This window comes from Marmota monax, unplaced genomic scaffold (assembly GCF_021218885.2).
Source record: "Marmota monax isolate L192 unplaced genomic scaffold, Marmota_monax_Labrador192_F-V1.1 WCK01_AAM20220418_F8-fsc00343, whole genome shotgun sequence".
Classification (NCBI taxonomy): Eukaryota; Metazoa; Chordata; class Mammalia; order Rodentia; family Sciuridae; genus Marmota; species Marmota monax.
In genome coordinates, this window is record NW_026694892.1 from 966,455 (window position 1) to 987,289 (window position 20,835).

General features: G+C 37.8%; 1 protein-coding gene across 1 annotated transcript in view; it reads right to left on the reverse strand.

Moving 5' to 3' along the window:
- The window catches only part of LOC124080802 (ATP-binding cassette sub-family A member 13-like), a gene marked incomplete at its 5' end in the record, with an annotated part of 211,536 nt that overhangs the window by 146,202 nt on the left and 44,499 nt on the right, over positions 1–20,835 (reverse strand). The window contains 3 exons of the mRNA XM_058573465.1: positions 9,985–10,093; positions 16,495–16,582; positions 18,795–18,913. Of these exons, the coding sequence (XP_058429448.1) occupies positions 9,985–10,093; positions 16,495–16,582; positions 18,795–18,913 (316 nt within the window). The remainder of the gene's footprint in view (positions 1–9,984; positions 10,094–16,494; positions 16,583–18,794; positions 18,914–20,835) is intronic.

A 20,835-nucleotide genomic window follows, 5' to 3' on the forward strand; every position in this document is an offset into this window, starting at 1 on the left:
GAGGTTTTATCAAGAATGTATATGTGAGGCACTAAAAGTCCTGAGTGTTGGGCAAGAAGGACAATTTTAACATTTTAGAAACACCTTGCCAGCAAAATGTCAACATCTTGATTATATTTTATTGCTGAATCAATATAAGTGGAATTTCAACCAAAAAAAAAAAAATGCTTTCAGAAGAGAGGAACCAGAAGAAGAAAGAACTTGGACAGATGGTGTATGATTGAAGGGTTAAGTGAGGTGACTTGTGATAGGCATGCAGTGTTAGATTTATTTTTTTGTTTCTGTTTTTTTTTTTTTTTCAAAATTTGAGAGGAAGACAAAGAATTGAACATCACTGGGAGAACCTAAAAGAGTGTGAGTGAGCAAGCCCTATAAATATGGAGGAGAGAAAATTCTTGATAAAGGGAACTGTGATTTGAGATTCACAGATGGGAGATAGCAAAGAGTCCAGTGTTGTTCAAGCTGAACCTTTTTCAGAGATGCAGAGAAGGGGTTTGAGATACATGGGGATAGGGTGCTGAGGCAGACCAGAGAGGGGCTGTAAATTACAGGGAAGAATTTTGTTTTATTTTAACAAACACATCCAGAGGGATGCCATGATCTGATGGACACATTCCCTGGGTGAGATGGACACTTAAGGAGAGATAAGACAATGAGAGCAGGGCATGGGCAGCTACAGGGAGCCCCAATATAAGCTGGTGCGAGCATTCGGATAAAATCAGACAGCACTTAGGACAAGGTAAGATTAGTAGTAAAAGTATCGAAAACATGTACCTACAGAATTTCAAGGGCAGAAGGGAGAAGATTTGCTGATTTATTATGGGATATACAAGAAAAAGCAAAGTTAAGATTAGGAGTTTGACCTCAGCTGACTTTTAAGTTCCCTTGGGATTCTGACATAAATTATTATAGCAAGTATGATTAAATTTTGACATGAGCATAAAAGAGGGGATAAAATCTCTGATATGGAAATGCATTCCTTTATCTGACTGTGCACTCTCAAATCTTGTCTTTCCCTTAGGTTCCAGATGGTATTTTTGCAAAGTTCTTCTTCCATCACCCCCAAAAAATTTTGGTATCTGTTGTAGCCAGAGCAGAACATTCCAATTGCACTCATACTTCTGCAAGAAGAAATAGCCCACCTTGGAGGATTAATTCACTTTGCAAATTGCATCTTCTTAGCCTTGGCCATTACCAGCTTTCCAAGATTACAGAAATCAACTCCATTGGCATGATCTATAATATGTACGTTTTTCATTGAGTTTCATGCTTAAAATTGGGGACCCAGGTAGCAAGATCACTGAGATAAGAAGAGAGACCAGCCTGGGTTCTCATGAATCTGTCTTTTTTTTTTTTAAAGTGGCCAGCATTTGGATTCAGAAAGTTCCTTCATCTCCAAAAAGGAGTATCTTCATCTGCTGAGATTCCATCACAGGGCCATCAGAAGGTAAGTGTCATGTGTTATCTGTGTAACACACCCACCCATGCATTCAGCTCTGATAGCTGGGATGCCTCCATAGTCCCATGCTCTAGAGCTGCTGGGGCCAAAACCACAAGGAAGACACAGCATGTGTTCTCAAGTTCCTTATCAGGGTAAACTTTGGTTTCATTATAGTTATTAGGCTGACTTACAGCTCTGTCCATTTCTCACATGCACAGGCAAACATCAAAGAATGTGATGAACTATTTCTGTTCAGAGCCCTACTATTAATAAATGTTTTGACTAATAACTCACAAAACACCCTCCTATGGTGCTTTGTCTCCTATGTTCCCAATTCATTGCACAAACCTTCCTTTCCCATGCTGACTGCATAAGTAAGTCGAATTAGAATTGAAATTTTGACAAAAGCAAGTAAAATACCTATAAAGAAATTTCTATTAACTGAAAATAAATGTATTTTTTAAGTCAAAGCAACTTTCAACAAATGACAAACCCCACTTGTTTCAGTAGATGCTTCTGAGATGAGCATCATTAGAAACATCTGGTAACTTGGGAAGCATTGCAGATGGGATCCAACCTAGTGAGGTCAGCACCTAAGTCAACATTGCTCAGGTGTTCCCAGACAGGGATTCAAGCAAGTGCAAGGCTTGGGATCATGGCGTATACCCAGAGTCAAACTTTAGTCTTATTTGTTTAATGGAAGCTCCTGTGAATTAAAATATATATTGGTGGTAGCACCATTCTATCATTTGGGAGGGGGAATTCCAATTACTGTAACCAGTGGTTTGCATTTCATAAACCAAAGGTCATGCATTACTGAATCTTCTTCATCCTTCTCAAAATATAAACCTACTTATGCTGATACAACAGAACCCTTCTCTGCTCTTGTGATAAAGTCTTCATCTCTATGGCTGAAGAGGAGCTTCAGCCCACAGTCCTGGCTCTCCTGTCACTTCCCTGCCTGGACCACCTGCAGATGCTGATGGCGGCATATCTTATGCCCCGATCCAAAGGCTTCTCAGATGTGTTTCCCCTGCCTGGAATGCCTTTCTACAGCATCTACCTCCCACTTAGTCTCCTCCCATCCCCACACCTTCTTTCTAAGCAAATTGCCTGAATCCCACTAATCCTTTAAGACATGAATGAAAGATCCTGTTCTCCACAATGACTCTGCTTACCCCAGACTAGACAGTGGCAGTCACCTGAGTTCTCATGTCACTCTGTGCAGAAAATTACATCATTATTATACCATTACACTGTAACTGTGGAGTCTATTTATACTTTCAAATACTTCATGCTTCATTCATGTAGGGTGTGCATTTCTGGCAATCTATCCATTTCATCTGGGTTATCTAATTTGTTGGTGTACAATTGTTGATAACGCTTGTGAAATCCTCTTGATTTCTGTAAAATAATAAGTAGTAATTTTCCTCCTTTTATTTCTGATTTAGTTATTTTAAACCATTTTTCTTCTTTAGCCAATCTGTCATTTTTTTTCTTTCAATTCACCAACTCTTGATTTTGATGATTTTCTGTCATTTTTCTTTTCTCTATTTTGTTTATCTCTGCTCTAAGCTTTATTATTACCTTGCAACTTAAGTGTGTTAGGCTTAATTCCTACATTGTTTATAGTTTCTGAAGATGTAAACTTAGGTGATAAATTTGAGACCTTTATTTCTTTAAGATGTAGTTTCTCTGCATTCTCTCCCTCCCCCTCCCCCCTCCCCCCCCCATTGGTCTCCCCTTCTTTCTTTCTTTGCTGTTGGTACCAGTGATTGAATCTAGGGGCACTTAACCACTAAGCCACATCCCCAAACCCCTTTTAAAAATTAAATGAATTAATTTTTTGAAACAGGGTCTAGCTAAGTTGCTTAGGGCCTGGCTAAATTGCTGAGGCTGACCTTGAACTTGCAATTCTCCTGCCTCAGCCTTCTGAGTTGCTGGAATTGCAGCCATGCTACCATGCCAGCTTGAGACCTTACTCCTTTTTAAGATAATAATGTGCAGCTATAAATTTTCCCTCATTGTTCTGCTTTTGTTTCATCCCATAGATTCTTATCTACTATGTTCTCATTTGTCTTGAGGGATTTTATAATCTCCCTTGGGATATGTTCATTAATTCACTGGTTGTATAAGAGTGTATTTATTGATTGATTCCTGAATGTTATGCAATTTTTCTACTTTTTCTTCTGCTAGTATTGCTAGTTTCATTCCACTGTAATCAAAAAAGATACTTTGCCTTATTTCAATCCTCCTGCATTTATTAATACTTATTTTGTGAACTAAAATATGGTTGGCCCTGGAGAATGTTCCATAAGCACTGGACAAAAATGTGTACTTTGCTATTGGACCTATCAAGGTCCAGTTGGCCCCAGTGGTCCAAGTCCTCTATTTCCTTACTGATCTTCTGCCTGGTAATTCTGTCTATTATTGAAAGTAGGGTATTAATGTATCCTAATATTATTGTTGAGCTGTTTCTTCCTTTAATTCTGTGCATGTCTGCTTCCTATATCTAGGACCTCTGGTATTTGGAATTTCTTTATCACTGTTACATCATCTTGGTACATTGACCTTCTTACCATTACACAATGCCTTTCTTTATCTCTGAAACAATATTTTTAATTTATAATTCATCTTATCTGATATTTGTATAGCTGCTGCTACTCTTTTTGGTTACTATTTGCATGTAATTTTTTCCCCCATCCTTACAGTAAATCTATAAATGTCCTTAGATCTAAACTGAGTTTCTGGTAGACAGGATGAAGCTGGATCATCTTTATTTTTATCCATTCTGTCAATCTATGTCTTTTGACAAGCGAGTTGAATGTATTTAAATTTAAAGTAATTACTATGAGGCAAGTACTTTCTGTTGCCATTTTCCTATTCGTTACCTATATGTGGTACAGAGATTTTGTGCCTCTTTGTACCCTTAATGCCTTTCTTTTTGAATAGTTGATTGTTTTATGGTGACAAGTTTTTGTTCTCTTTTCATTGCCTTTTGTGTATATAGTACAGATATTTCCTTTGTGGTTATCATGGGAATTATTTATCACATCATAAAGCTGTAGCAATTTGAAAATTATTCTGACTTAATTTCAATCACATAAAAAATCTATTCCTTTATAGCTCCACTCACCCACACATATATTTTATATTCCTCATGTACAATTTACATCTTAACACGTTGTGTAGCACAGACTTATATTTTATGCTATTGACTTTAAATCTTGTAGAATAAAAAGCAGAGTTATAAGTCAAATTTATAATACTAGTTTTTATATTTCTGCATGTGTTTAGCTTTACTGAGAAACTTCACACTTTCATATGACTGGGTTACTATCTACCATTCCTTTATTTCAACTTAAAGGACTCCAATTTAGCATTTCTTATAGGAAGGCATGGTAGTAATGAACTTCCTCAACTTTTATTTATCTGGAAATGTATAAATTTCCTTCTCATTTTTAAAACAGTTTTGCCAGACACTGAGTTCTTGTTTAATTTCCTTGACATGTCAGTACTGAAAATGTATCATCCCAATGCCTGATCTGCAATGTTTCTGTTGAGAAATGTACTAATAACAGTGATGAAGATTCCTGATATATGATTAGTTAATTTTGCTCCTTCCAGGATACTCTCCTTGGCTTCTGGCAGCTTGATTGTAATGTCTTGGTGTGTGTCTTCTGGTTCTGTCCTGCTTTGAGTTCAGGTCATGAAGCCTGTTGTATCTGTATATTCACGTCTTTCCTCAAATTTGGAAAGTTTTTGAATCTTGTTTTTTAAGTTAATTTCCCTCTTCTTTTGTTTTTGCTATAAAAAATTCCTTGATGGAATTGTGTTGGTCTATTAGAGGTTGTCCTATAAGTTTCTTTGGTCGTATTTACTTTTGACTCTTTTTTTCCCCCCTTTTCTTTTTGCTCCTCAGACTCAACTCAGTATCAAATGACCTAACTTCAAAGTCCATTTTTTTCCCTCTGCCTCTCTCAGTCTGTCATTAAACCCCTTTTCAATTCAGTTATGTATTTCTGCTCAAGATTTTCTGTTGTTTTTACAATTCCTCCGTTTTTACTGAAATTCTCATTTTATTCATATATTGTTTTTCTGATATCTGTTGGCTCACTGTGTTTTTCCTTAGCTCCCTGAGCATATTTAAGATGGCTTTATGAAAACTATTTTTTTCAAGCAAATCCAATACCCATGTTACTTCAGGAATTATATCTGAATATTTATTTTGTTTTATTGAATGGATTTTCCTTTTTGTTTGTACTAATCAGCTTTTATTCTTTAATTTTTATTTATTGACATCTTAGGGTCTTGCTGACCCTGGAGGGACTGCCCCTTTCTTAGGCAAGTTAATTCCTAGAGATAGAACACAACTTACCTTCCAGAGTTTTTTTCATATGCAGACTATCCAATTCAGAACCCACACTTTACACCCCACACCCTTCACTGACCTCTTACATTTGGAGTAACTATTCCCCTTTCTAATCACCCCAGGACCAGATACCAGCAACCAGGGACAGCCCCTACACTCTAGAGCCTGCTGAAACTAACACAACCACCCAACCCCAGATCTGCATACCCTAACGTGCCCCATTCACCCCCGCAAAAAAAAAAAAAAAAAAAAAAAAAAAAAAATATATATATATATATATATATATATATATATATAATGCTCTTGCTACTAAATCTTTCTTCTATTCCCTCTCTCCTTATGAACCGTGGTCTTTCACCTGTGGCCCAGATTGGTGTGATATGACCCTTTATTGTATCTGTGAGTATGATAAACTATCTTTTCAAAGGCAATTGTTTCCTGATCTAATGGCCTCACTTCACCTGTTCGATAACAAAACCCCAAATTTTGAGAAACCTTATTAAATTTTGTTGAAAATTGTGTATCTAACAAAATAACCACTTCCCCAGTGTAATACATTGGCTCTGGATAGGGAAAGACCTTACCTAACCAACCTGGTTAGTCTCCTCAGGCCTTTCCTGCACATATGTTTTCTATAGGCCTGTGGATTTGTTTTTACTAATTCCCCCCATGCACATGGCTACCTTTAAATACCTTAATTCCTCTTAGAGTTTTGGTCCTGCTTCTTCTTGGGCCTTAGTGGTTCTATTACATTCCTTAGTCATCAGTCTTCTGCCCTAGCATCTGCTGGTCTACAATTCCATGATTTTCACAGAACACATCACAGCTCAAAGAAAGAAACTGGGGATTTGGCCACCACTTCCCCCAAGTCATACCAGGCCACACCAGGGAGGGAAACACAAGAACAAATTTAAAAAAAAAAAAAAATTCTGCTTTTTCTTTATTGGATTATTGCTTGTTGTAGAACTTTTGATTGAAAGAGCTCATAAAGTTAATTTAGTCAGTTTCTAGGTGTTTTTATTTAATGTTTCCACGGGGGAAATGAAGGCCTGATGCTTCCTACCCTGATATCTTGATGATGTATGAGTCTTCCTTACTTCATCTGTAAAATGAATGCATCTGCATCTCTGTGAATGCTGTGAATCTCTAATCTAGCAGCAGAAAAACTCTGATAGCAAAATTCATTTCCACCTGTTCACCTTAAATGAGACCAGGATAACAGCAGCTACTCTGTTCCCTCCCCTGAACACCCAAGGGAAGGAAGAAGAGGAGGGAGCTGGCCAACAACCAATGCTGCAGAAAGTTAATACTCTGTACCACTAAATAAATAAGTAAATAAATAAGAATAGTATGCTTAAATAAGCATTTCCTTGATTCTCAGACATAATTTCATAAATATATGCTCTCTCATACATTCTCCCTGTCAAAGTTTTACAGAGTTTTACAATTATCAAGGTCCACCACTGTCACTTTAGTCTTACCTCCTTTTCATAGAGATCAAAACAAGTTGGCATAAATTTCCACAATTTTTCTCATTTCCCAAGTTTCCACCATGGGTTTCTTTTCACTCCCCCTTGTATCACATGAAGATACGCCCACCTTTTCAAGATAAACCCCTTTACTTATGTTCTTTCTCTGCCTCTTTGTAAATCTTAATCCATCAATTTTCCTTTTTATTCCTGAATGTTCAAAACATATTTCTTCATCTCATCACCCTACCAAAACCTTCTATCACTCCTTATCTCACATACGTGTGCAAGCATGCACACACACACACAAACACACACACACACAATTTCTCTTCTTCTTCTTTCCACAGTCAAATAAAGCAGAGTTTATCTGTTTGGTCTCCTACAGCCTTTATTTTCTCTGCTGTGTTCCCTCTACCATCATTTTCATTTCTATAACTCACTTGGTTTGTCCTATGCAGGTGAGCAGCCAAATCCTGATACTCCCATTCACCCTGATGACTCTGGAATAGTTCAACCCTTTTCCTACACTTCTTGAAACTCTGCACTTCCCTGGCCTCTGGGACAAGATCTGTCTACCTCTAGGGCTACAGCATCTGTGTTCCACCAATTATGTTCTGCCTCTGGCTCTTTTCTCTCTGTATCTTTGACCTGGGTGGGAGCTCATTTTTTGACCACCATTATCTTTTATTATAATTATTATTAAGGTTGGGGCTACGGTTACTGAGGACTTCTCTACTGAACTTTTCTCTCTAGTTTTCTGAATCCTATTGAACATTTCTGTCTATATGTGTGAATCAACCAGCACCTCTGACCCCGTGCAAATCATTTTGCCCCTTCCTTGAAAATGTTTCTTCCTCCTGACATTTCTAACAATGCCATCAGTACTGAGTAGTAAGTCATTCAATTTAAAAAGCTCAGATTTATATTTTAGATTCTTAAATCCTTTCTTGTCCAACCTTTTCTCCCATCTGTTTGAACTTTATCATATTTTTTTTCTTCCAGATTTATCCTGGCCTTGCATGGATTCCTCTAAATGGTAAGAGCATCCTTCCAACAGGTCACTTGATTGCTATCAACTCTCCCCTTTAATTTATGGCTTTCAAGTCACTGTTCATAACATATTACCTTGATCATGCCATTCTTATCCTCAAATAATGGGAAAGACTGTCTAATGCTATCAAAGTTCATACTCCTTACCCTGGCGGTCAAGGTCAGGCAGAACTTGACCTCAAATGATCTTTCCAGAGGGATCAACAATTATCTCTCTCTCTATTCAACTTTACAATGAGGTCAAACTGACTCTCAGGTAAGGTGAATGCACACTATGATTTCTCTTGCTTAGACCCAGAATGGTTTGCTGACCTCAACCTTCTGTCCTTTAAGATCCAATGTAAATTACTCCCTTTCATGAAGATGCCCACCAGAAGTAACCTCCCTCTTTATGGAATAGAAAAGCAAAGGCTCACTATAAGCTAGACATAGAATCCAATCAAGGACTTAGAGTCAAACATTTTCAGAATCATAGCTGATAGGTGATTTTTCTGAACATCAGTTTTCTAATCGGTAAAGGAAGCAAATATTGCCTATGTTCTAAATTGATATAAATATTCAATTGAGACGTTGGGTATTCAAATATCTCATGGAATTCTTAGTACATTTCTATTCCTTAAAAATGACATTCTACTATCCCTATTCTGTATGACTTTATACTTTTATACTTCTCTTAGTCATATTCATTTGTATTGTTTTTTATTACCTCCTATAATTATGAAATGATTATTGTGCTGCAAAATACATTTATTTTATTTTTAAAAACTGTTAAAAGACTGGGGACATAGCTCAGTGGAAGAGCACTTGTACAGTGCTAGGTCCTGTGCAAGGTCCTGCATTCAATTCCTGACACACACACACAAACACACACACACACACACACACACACACACACACAATTGGCAGGCAAGGAAAACAAATGTGGAAACATAAGGTTGGAGTCAAGTAAAAGCCTATCAGAGTAATTTTTCACCATTGATTTCTATGTGAATTAATGCTCCAACAAATGCATTTTGTGAATAAATTGTAATGGATAAGGCCCATCTTTGCTTATTCTTCTTGTTTTTCTCCTTCCTGGTTTTTTTCCTAAGAAACTGAATTAACTTGATAAATTACAGTTTTATCTATTCAAGTAAAACCAATATTCTCTTAAACCAATAAATTAATTCCAGATTCCAGAAATGGATCTGTGTCATTTACTAAAATAAGAAAGCATAAGTAATCAGTCAGTGATCAACATAGATAATTGATGAATTGAGGGCCCATAATAAATCACTTTCCTAATGATAAAACAGGGGTGAATAGTATTCTACACTGCAGAATTCCATACAATAGTCTTTAAAAAGAGAATTCATCCTTGCTTCTCTAAGATGTGAAAGCCACAGAATCATTTGAAGAGAGAACTCACAAGTCACCTTTGGCTCACCTCATCTTGCAGATGAGGTCACAGTTTCAAGAAGGTTCAACATTTCATAACATACACACAGAAGCAGAGAGCCTGCAATTTGTATATCTTTACACATCGGTTGACTATTGCTACAGACCTTCCCACTCTTCACTTTCCTATTCAAAACCTTTTCTGTTTCTTTCATTTTTAAAAAATATTGTTCTCTGGAAAATAGTCTAATAATACATGAAAATAACATTACCGTATTGTCTCCAGTCCACAGCAGGGGGTAAGTGTCGCCACAAAATAATGTTGTTTAGATGATTTAAGTAGGAGGGTAGAGAGTGAAAACCCTTCTGATTATACCACACCTAAAAGAGAAATAACTTAATGACTCTAATGAAATTATTCTTTAAGTCTATTCTGGGGCCCAGGAATGCATGTGTCAATTAGCTTCAACAGCACCTGAATGCAGGACTCAAAGTAACGTCCTGGCTTGGCTGACAGTGAGCAGTCAATTCTAGTCTGCTAATTTTATATTTATCTCAAGCATATAATTTACAGCTAAAAATAGATGAATTTTCCCCAGAACAAATGTGAATGTTGCTCTATAATTATAGTCTCACAGGGGAAAAAGGAACTGAAGCCCATCATTTTTTTCTTTCTCAGTTGGTAAGCTAATGAAATTTGACCTGCAAATTAAAAGCGTGGAAGATGATCAGAAAAAATGATTACTTTCAAATTAATAACTGAATGTGGAACATTATTTCTCAAAATAAATCGAATTGAACATTTGCTGAGCATGGAGAATACAGCCACGTGCCTGTTGGATAGGAGAAAGTTAACGGAGAAAAAAAAAGAAAGAAAGATGGTGTTATTAAAATTGGCATAATAAGTATCATAAAAAATACTGATAAAACTATCACTACCTATATTTCAAGATATCAATATTTTAATGAAAAATATATGCTTGGTCCGGAAAGCATGATAACTTCAAGAAATATAAAGAATCAATCAGCGCATGTGGGTCTTAATTTAAGTGAATGAAGAGCTCATTTCTCTAGCCAATCCTGTCTTTTGTAACAAACCATTTTGAAGAATTAAAGCTACCCCACAGAAAGTTAACTCACAGAAAAACTATCTAAGTTTTCCACAGAAGTTTCTCCAAAATTAAGAACCAGTCCTCAAGTCACTTGCCTGCCAACCCAAATATTTTTAAAGTGGGATCCTGAGTGATAGGTATTGTGTTGATAGGAAGAGCTGAGTAATTTAAATATTGCTCATGTCATTAAAAAAAAAATCCTGCTACACAAGACAATATTCCCTAACTCTTTCTCATTCCACTTCATAAACAATTCATAAAACAGACCCGCTCATCTCTTTCACATTGCTAATCTCCTTATTCAAATATTTTCTTAGGTTCATTGAGTAATCCTTGCCCATCATCTTTTAAACTCCAAGGAGAAGGACTACAGCTTGAGAACTACTAATCAGAGAACTCAGAACACTCTAAGATTTCAAGGCTAAAGAGTGTGGGATTGTACGAGATCCCCCCAAAATTCCTAAAGCAATTTAAACCTACAATTCTGCAAAGGAGAGGAAAATATGAGTCCTTTAGTTAATACTGAACTGAGAGTATACATCACACATCAGAAGTACGTCCACCTCTTTCACTCAACATGGGGAGAGTCTTCCACACAACTCTGTACCATCATCCCTTGGGGTCTCACCATTACATCACATCCCCTAAGATACACCTGAATAGATCCCATATTTCTGGAAATTATACAAATCAACAGAAATTAGACTTTGGTCAGAGTCAAGGGACAGCTAAAACCCATTGCTTTTGGATCTGAAATCTCCCACTTACCCTGCCCATGACCTTCCACCATGCAAGTTTTGGTCCCTTAATTGATTAATTGGAGATAGAAATAGCAGAGACAATGGTAGTCTTTTACCTTGGATCATGGGCTTTCAAATTTTGTTTCATTTGTTTGTTTTAATCTTTATTTTAAAATCAGAGTAATTTGTTTACACTTAAAAAATAACACAATACAATGGTATAGTATCTAAAGTGTAGTATCTAAAGTATCTAAAGTATTCTTTGGTGGAGTAGAACTGGGGAGACCAGAACCTGCCTTCTAGGCCTTTCTTGCCTCACCCTCTCTGGGATCTGAGGCTTGTGTTGATGGTTTAATGGCCCCAGTTCCTTACCATTCATTAATCTGCCCTCTGCCATGTGACTTTCACAACTTCCCATTCTTGACTCTGTGTTCAGCCCCACAAGGGGCTTTGATCCACAGATACTGGCGGAGCTCTGAAAGCACAGGTCTGTTCCTTTAACCTTTTCTGTGCCTCTGCTATGGAGCATGGCTGGCTGACCCACTGGAGGTAAGACACAGAGGCATGGCTGAGCACCCCACACACTCTCTAGTTCATTTCTATAATTTTATGTAGCCTCACTTTCAGGCCAGAAGGAAGGCTCTGTCAATTTCAACACTGTTTCCCGTTCTGTACCTCCTCTCACTTTCTCAACACAGGTTATTCAGAAGTCTACCTTAAGCATCTTCCTCCTGGTGACTATTTCCCTATGGAACAAAACAAATCAAGGAGATACAGCATACCTAACTGAGCCCCTTATTTGCATATCCCCCTGCGAATGGTGCAAATATGCCACAGTGACCAGTTTTCAGGGTGACCTCCTAGAACTTGTGCCTGCTTGCTTTGAACCCACCAGTTATATCCCCCCTGTAGGAAACCTGTTTGGGTAATATTCCAGACCCAACAAAGGCACTGGCCCAGGCCCCTGCCCTACCTCTTCACTCCCTCATCTCTATGTATGTGTCCTCTGGCCTGCAAATAATAAAATACCTGTTTTTCATCCTATGTCTCCTCTAATCGTGAAAGGGATGCTCTCCATCTTAAAGATTTTAAATTACAACACCAACCATCATTGCAGCTCAAGCCAACAGCCAGCCAACCACACACACACATACGCTCATTCCTAGACAGGAACAGTCCCACCTGGCCTAAAGGAGAAGAATCTCCCAGACCCATCAGCTAATCAATGTCTATTGTCGAGGTCTATGAAGTTGGTAATTATTGTTATACAGAATTATTGTGAGAAAAGATAACTGATAGAATAATTAGCACTGGGAGGGATATTGTTATAACAAAAACAACAGAAAGTGACGAAAAGATACATAGAGGCCAGGACAGGTGGCCTATATCTGTAGTCCCAGCAAATTGTAATGCCAGTGACTCAAGAGAATGAGGCAGGAGGATCACAAATCCAGGTCAATCCAGGTAACTGAGGTCAATCCAGGTAACTGAGTGAGACACTGATTCAAAATAAAAAAACAAAAAAGAACTGCTGGAGTAGCTCAATGGTAAAGTGCTCCTAGGTTCAATTGCCAGGACCAAAAAATTTTTTAAAAAATTAAAAAATAAAAACACTTAAAGGAGTTTGGAAATAGATGAGAAAACCTATAGGAATGATTGGAAAACAAGTGGCAATAAAACTTTTTCAAATAAATGACAGTAAAAGCCTACAGTGGTCCCTATTATATAGTATCAAAGCATTTGGTAAAATTGTCACCTATGAAAACTTTGAAAATAGGAGATAGAAATTATGCCCCAAAAAAACTGGATTGGAGATTTCTAGGCAAAATGTTGAAATATATGGCTTCAGAATAAAGATTAAGGGTATGGCTGTGAGGACTTTGTTTAAGACCATAAAAGAATACATGGTGCTTAACGACCATGTCAGGGGGCCAAAAGGGCATGGAATTTAGGAGGTATTGCTCCCTAGTACCCTGATATTGCCCAATTTCATTTTAGAAAGAGCAGCCTGTTTCAACAAGAATCAAGGAAGTGGCTTGTGGACCTGAATTAAATAAATATAAGAGGCCTAGAGTGTTCTGCAGGGAGTAATACCCCTGACCCAACAAAGAAATACCATCAGGCTAGACTCAAAGTAAAAGGCAAACAGGCCCTAGAGTCCAGCTTCCTACAGGCAAGTTGAAACCTTGCTCAAAGGCATAGTTACAAATATCCTCTTCACATGTAGTCCTGGAGGGAGATGGAGAGAAAGCATTTGGCAGGGAGTAGAGGTTAGGGTGACAGTGACAGACTGAAGAAGAGTGTCAGGAAGCAGAACCAGAGACCAGCTAAGGATTATCTCACAGCTGGGACTCCAAGGCCCTGCCAAGAGAGCTCACAGCAGCCCAACCCAATAAGCACAAGTATGCTGCTGATGGTTTGTGGCTGTTTATAGCATCATTTTGGCAATAAATGATTGATTCACAGAGTTTCAAGGAAACAGGCTTAACACGTTCTTGAGACCCTGTATCAGTTCTTCTCTATACTGACTTCACTTGAGAGTGCTTTTCTAAATTCTTTAAGCAATGCATACTGTCTGGTGAACTTAAAATTAGCATGTAGGATTTGGCCTCATTCAATGAAAGAGCTTTTCTTGCTTTTTCTTCTTTCCTCTAAAGAACAGTTTTCTAAAATTGGACTGTGTTCTGAAAATAAGTTGTTGGATTTCCTTCCCTGCTGGTCCCTACATCAGGTAGTGATAATGTCTAATGAGTGAAATAGGAAGTTAATCTGCTTTTAGGAACATATTATGCCACCTCAAAGTAGACCTTTCATCGCAGGAGTCCTGAGCAATGTCTCCTCAGAAAGTAACTAAGCAGAAATAAGAAAAGAAAATCACTCAGAAGATATTCACATGCAAAATTCCAAGCAGAACAGAATGTATGGGGGCGGGGGGGAACAAGAGAGGCAAAGTATCTGGTCTTTGTATGAGAAGTGTATATGTTCTAAAGACTGTTTAAATTGAATAAACTAAACATTCAAAATGTGAGTGAAAGGACTCATAATTCATGGAAAGTTTGTATGAGAGACATTCTACAGTGTAATGAATCATACATTAAGAATACTCATATGCAAATTTTCCATTTTTCGTCCGGAAGGACTGTGAAAATCATATCATCTATGTCTTACTAATATAGCCGAGAGTCTGAAGGAAAAGGCTGGCTGGTCATTAATTACTGAAAGGTTAATGTTATCATTTGATAGGTCATCAGCCACCACCAGCATCCAGTGAGTTTTTCAGGTAACAGATTATCCTTCACACCTCCCTGCAATATCAGTTCCTTTCCCTCCTGGAAAGAAGCTCATTCCCCAAAGAGACAGATATAATTCACTTGCATGCTTGTGCCTGGCAAAAAAAAAAAAAAAAAAACATGTCAAACAATGAAAACTCCAGAAGTCACCATTCAAGCATGCCTGGTGCAGGAAAAACAATCAAAACAATGTGAAACAGAAACACATGAATGAGTGGCCCCTGAGCACCTAAATGCAAGGACACAAGCACCCACTATAAATAAAGAGGGTCTGGATTTGGAGAGAATAAAAAGCAAAAATATTCTTAGAGGAAAGCAACAGATTCCTTCTACAAATCAGGCACGTTTTAATATTGGCTACACATGTTCCAATCTATGCCAGCAAATGTATTTCAGGGTGTCTATCAAGCTATGAATGATATTTTCACACCAAGCTATAAAGCTCCTCACGTATGTTGACTTTAAAAAAGGTTGGGGAGGGGGAAAGATCTGAACAAACCTTGCTGAAGAAGAGATTTTTGAGCTGTCCACACTATGACATAGAATTTTCTTCAGGGATTATATTTAAAGCAAGACTGTTAACATTTTCATCAGGAATAACACTGTGAAATACATGTGAGGAGTCTTTATTCTCCTGAGGGAGCTTTCTCATGCACAGGTCCTAATATGAATTAACTTTTCCAGGTTCCATATTTCCAGGTTAATCCATATTAGGACCTGTGCATGGAAAGATATCTGGAGGGTATCTTCTGGGAAGATCATCAGTTTCATTAATTCTATGTTAAGGTGAAGTGCAGATGAGATACCCACATGATAGAAATGAACAACTTTGGGTCATTTCTACACTGATGTCCTAACACGACTGACAAGCACTTTCTTACAGTGGACTTACTTTCCTCCCACAATCTACTTTTTTCCCAATTTCTCTCTCAGTAGAACACCAAACTATTTCCCCAGTCATGGAGACCAAAACTAATTTTTTCAGCTTTCCCCAGTTCAAGATTGTGTTGATTTTTTTTTCCCTTAGAAAAATCTGTAGTATTAACTAATTCTGCATTGCTATTGGTGGATAAAAGCATGTTCCTCTATCCCAGTTTCTCACACCTGGCAAATCTTGCCACCTGTTTTCTGTAATTCCAAAAAAAAAAAAAAAAAAAAAAACCTATACCTAATTAATAGGATACTCCTACCAGGGCTTGAAAATCTGGGGGTCCTTTGAGCTTCCTGTGTATTTGCTGATTTCTCAATGTCACCTCTGTGTCCATCAGCCTTTTGGAAGATAAAGAATTAAAGTGTATGCATAAAAGAATTTTTTGGCCACTGGGGACAGTAATGACATTTCTACTTATCACAACTATGATATCTCTAAAAATACATTATCTTTACACTTGTTTTGGTCTTATTAAATGAAGTCCTGACTTAACAAAAGCAGGAACCTGTTTGCTCTATTTCCACACAATCTAAAGTACAAAATTTCATTTCCTCTCTCAAGGAAATGTTTACATACAACTATTCTTATTCACATAAAGTATTAGGATTTGATCCAGCCCCTACTACTACTCAAAAATCTATTTGGATTTTTAATTTTCCTAAATACTTTCTAAAATTGGAAGGAAAAAAAAAAAAAAAAAAACAATTACCTTTGCCAGAGTTCTTGGTTTCGACTTGTTTGCATTCACATCTTGAATTTCACCGGGGTCTTGCACTCCAAAAGACCAGCCTCCAAGCCTGTTAAAAGTAAACATGGGGTTAGTGCTCCAATCAGTGGGCACCAGGACTTCTACCCAGAGGGTATTTAGTTACCAACCACATGAGGTATGGCGCTCTTAGGACCATGGCCAGCTGAATCTCTCTGATCGGCAGAATGACCAACCACACAGCCTAAGGCACATGCTTGCAGAAGTGACTACCCAATTCCAGCATCCAAGGAGGCCACTGCTTATGGAGTAGAACTAGATTAGCAAGTATATTTCTCAGAACTTACCACCTTGCTAGGAAATGCCATGCAAGCACATGGTGTGATCATCAGCAATTTATTTTAATCAAGGTCATTTCCTCAAAAAGCACACTATTTAAGATTACCTGGACCATTATGATATTGCATCCACCCTGGTTTGAAGACCCTACTCTACTCTTCTCATTCACCTCTCATATCTCACCTGGGTCAGGAAGGCATCTGAATACAAGAGTTGAGTGAGATGTTCCTCCTTGAATTCTCCCAGTATCCTACATTCCCATATATTATATCAATTACCACCCTTTTTTAAAATCTTCTACTTACTACCTTATCTTTCATGTAGCTCTGTGAGCTTTTCCTAGGTAGAAATTATAGATTTAATTTCTGTTATCTCCATGGGCTGCATGGTATCTGACATTTATTAAACTTTCAAACATAACTGACATTAGAAATAAAGGCACAGGGCTGGAGATGTGGCTCAAGCAGTAGTGCGCTCGCCTGGCATGCACCGGGCGCTGGGTTCGATCCTCAGCACCACATAAAAAATAAAATAAAGATGTTGTGTCCACCAAAAACTAACAAATAAATATTTTTAAAAATTCTCTCTCTCTCTCCCTCTCTCTCCCTCTCTCTAAAAAAAATAAATAAATAAATAAAAAGAAAAGAAATAAAGGCACATATTAAACACTGTCCCCCACTCTCTGGATAGAAGGAGATTAGAGAACAGTCCTATACATGGTAACTCTACTTGCTACAAAATTTGAGGCAAAGGAATAGGAATGCACTCCTACCTGGCTCAGTTAAATTCACTCATTCATTCAACAGATACTCACTGAGCACCTTTGAGGTGCCAGATACTATTCTAAGTTCTGGGCACAAAAGATCCTAATTAAAAATTAACCATCAGGGTTAAAAAAGGAAGCTAGAGGTTATAGGACATTTTTATGGATGCTAGAAGGTGGGGAAGCAGGAGAGACACAGTTAAAACACATTGGGGTAGAAAAGGTTGATGTTCAGGAGGATGAGGATATGCTGGTCTGACAAGGGCAAAGAGGAGACAGAAGGCCTTAGGTATCTCAGGCAACATGGACCATCTAAATGAAACAATGCATTATATTTGGCAGGCTTAGGAAATTTGACAGTGAGGTGAATGCTTCTGAGATTTTAAAACAAAACTTCTTATTCATTTCTGCCCTCCATCCCTTTCTCTAAATTCACCTCCTCAGGCTCAAGGAAAATCAGCACAAAGCAAAAGCTTTACTCAAAATCACCCAAAGGAATTTTAAGATACCATTTGTACCCAGGTGCCCATACTAGATGTGGCAAAGTATAGGGAATTCTAAAAAGAGGCCATTATTTCATTATGCTGTTAACTCATCTGCTTGAATTCCCTAAAGCAGTAAAACTGCTTCTGGCTCCCCAGCCTCTACCACTGATGGAATCTCAATTGATATGATTTCCCCCAATGCTTCAAAGATTGAAAACCAGCAGTGAGGAATCTGATTAAGGCCCACAGCATATCTTTGGAATTTTTATGAATACCAAGGTGAGTATTAGACTTCTGAGAGTTCATGAACATTAACATTTGAAACAATAGGTTCTTCAAAGCACAGCTGGCACTCGATAACCTTGGGTCCTACAAACATGGGTTCAACCAACCAAGATAGAAAACACACAGGAAAAAAATTGCTATGTACTAAACATCTGCAGACTTCTATTTCTTGTCATTATTACCTAAACAGTACAGTATAACAACTATTTAGGCAGCATTCACATTGTATCAGTTCTAAGTAATCTAGATATTTAAAGTATTAAAAAGGACATATGCAGGTCATATACAGGTACTATGCCATTTTATATAGGGGACTTGAGATTCTGCAAACTTTGGCATCCTTGGGGCTGCAGGAATCAATTACCAATATGTAAGGAGCAGGACTATAATTCAAAGACAATAGAAAAGATAGAGGGACAGTTGTAACACACCTTGGTTTCTCAGATGGCATCAGCAAGTACTGCTCCACATTGAAGCCTGAGAGATTGAGCAGGGTATGGCCCAGGCAGTTGGTCAGGTAAGGAGCCCCAACACTTCCATTTGGACACTTCTGTAATAGTTTTCAAAGGATAAAATAGAAATGTTTCCATAACCCACAAACCAATTTACCATCTTTGCTTTAAACGAAATGTGATTTTCTTGTCTTTCAGTTTTTAATCAATTATCTTCAGCCTTTTATACATTCTGACTTCTAAAATCTCTTTAAGAGTCTCCTATATTTGATAATTGTGCCAGAATTCCACTGCAACCTGTGCAGTCAATTATATCTGAGAACTTCAAATCCTTTTCTGTATGTAAGTTTGAGCAGATTTGTAAGAACTAAAAAGAGAGAAATGTTTTCACTGGGGTGATCTTGTGTTTGATGAACCTGAAAGAGAGTCAGAGGTAACTAGTGGGAGGGAGATAAGCAGAAGAATTCAAAGGCATGTGCTTCTTTCATAAGTGTCTAAAGTAGAATTCAAACAGCTCTCTCCTGGCAGCTGACTAGAGTGCTAGAACCACGTCTGAATCAAGAAATGACCACCAAACGAGGTGGGAGTCAGTGGTCACAGCTACGCACCTGACCTCAGACAAGTTCAGACTATATGGATATGGACTTTGCTTCAAATTGGGAGATAATAATATAATAGAAATAGGAAATGACCGATTCTAAGCCTTTCACTCCAGATTTGGAAACTTTTTTTTCTTATTTGCAAAATGGAAATAAAAACAGCCCTACCTGTGCATGGGTTTGTCATTAGATTCAGAAATGCACAAAAGAACTATGAAAAAGTAAGAAGGGTTGTTTGTATATGCTCAAGATATTTCTCTTAAGTTCTTGATGACAAGGCTTGAGGAAAGACAGTAAGAATAAGAATTGTTGTAAGCTGTAGTCCAGCCAAATTCTCACTCATATGTTAAATCTAAAAAGGTTGGAGTTAAATAGATAGGGGGTAGAATGGTGGTTTCCAGAGACTGGAGGAAGGAATGAGTGGGAAATGGAAGGATGTTGGTCAAAGCACACAAAACTTAAACAATAGGAATGCGTTTAAGAGACCTAGTGTACAATCTGGGGACTACAGCTGAGAACAATAGACTGCATACTTGAAAAATGCTGGAGAATAGATTTTAATTGTTCTCACCTAAAAAAAAAAAAGAGAGATACACTGTGGAATGGCTAAGTCAATCTATTTAATTATGCATTCTTTCAAGAATAGCTCAACTTAGCCATTCCACAATGTATACATATATCAAAACATCATGTTCTACACCACAAATACACACAACCTCTACCTGCCAATTAAACTAGAATGTAGAGCTACATAATTCAGCCAAACTTGATTACCTAACTCACAGATTGACGTGATAATCTTTAAGGTGTCCATGAGACAGATTGGCATCATGTGGCCACGAGACAATGAATGACAGAATCCCATAGGAACTGAAAGAGTGAAGGAATATATTCTCCTTTCCAGCCTTTCGAGAGAGCACCTTGACTTCAGACTTCAGACTGAAATAATACTGGTACTGATCTCAGACTTCTGGTCTCCAGAACTGTGTGAGAATAAATCTGTGTGTGTGTGTGTGTGTGTGTGTTTCAGTAACCCCGTGTTTTTAACATTTGTTACAGTAGCCACAGGAAACAAATGCCCCCTCCTCTCACCACCTATAAGGCCATATACATTCCTGACTGTATACAGTTGTTCATATGGTTGCTGTTATTCATAAGAGTGAGGGTCCTAAAACTTCCTGAATATTCTTCAGAGCTTGCTTAGTTCGCATTCACTGGTAGTTTTCCTAGTGGTGTCTTTTTCAAATAATGAGAACAACAAGTAACCTTGGAACATTTTTGTGGGTTTAGAAGAGCCATGATATATTGAAATGTGAGGAAACAGACACATCCTTGTGGACCCAGGACTTTGGGATGGCACACATAAATTTAAGGGGAGAGAACTATTTTGCCCTCTGCCAAAGAAAGTTAACTTGGCTTAC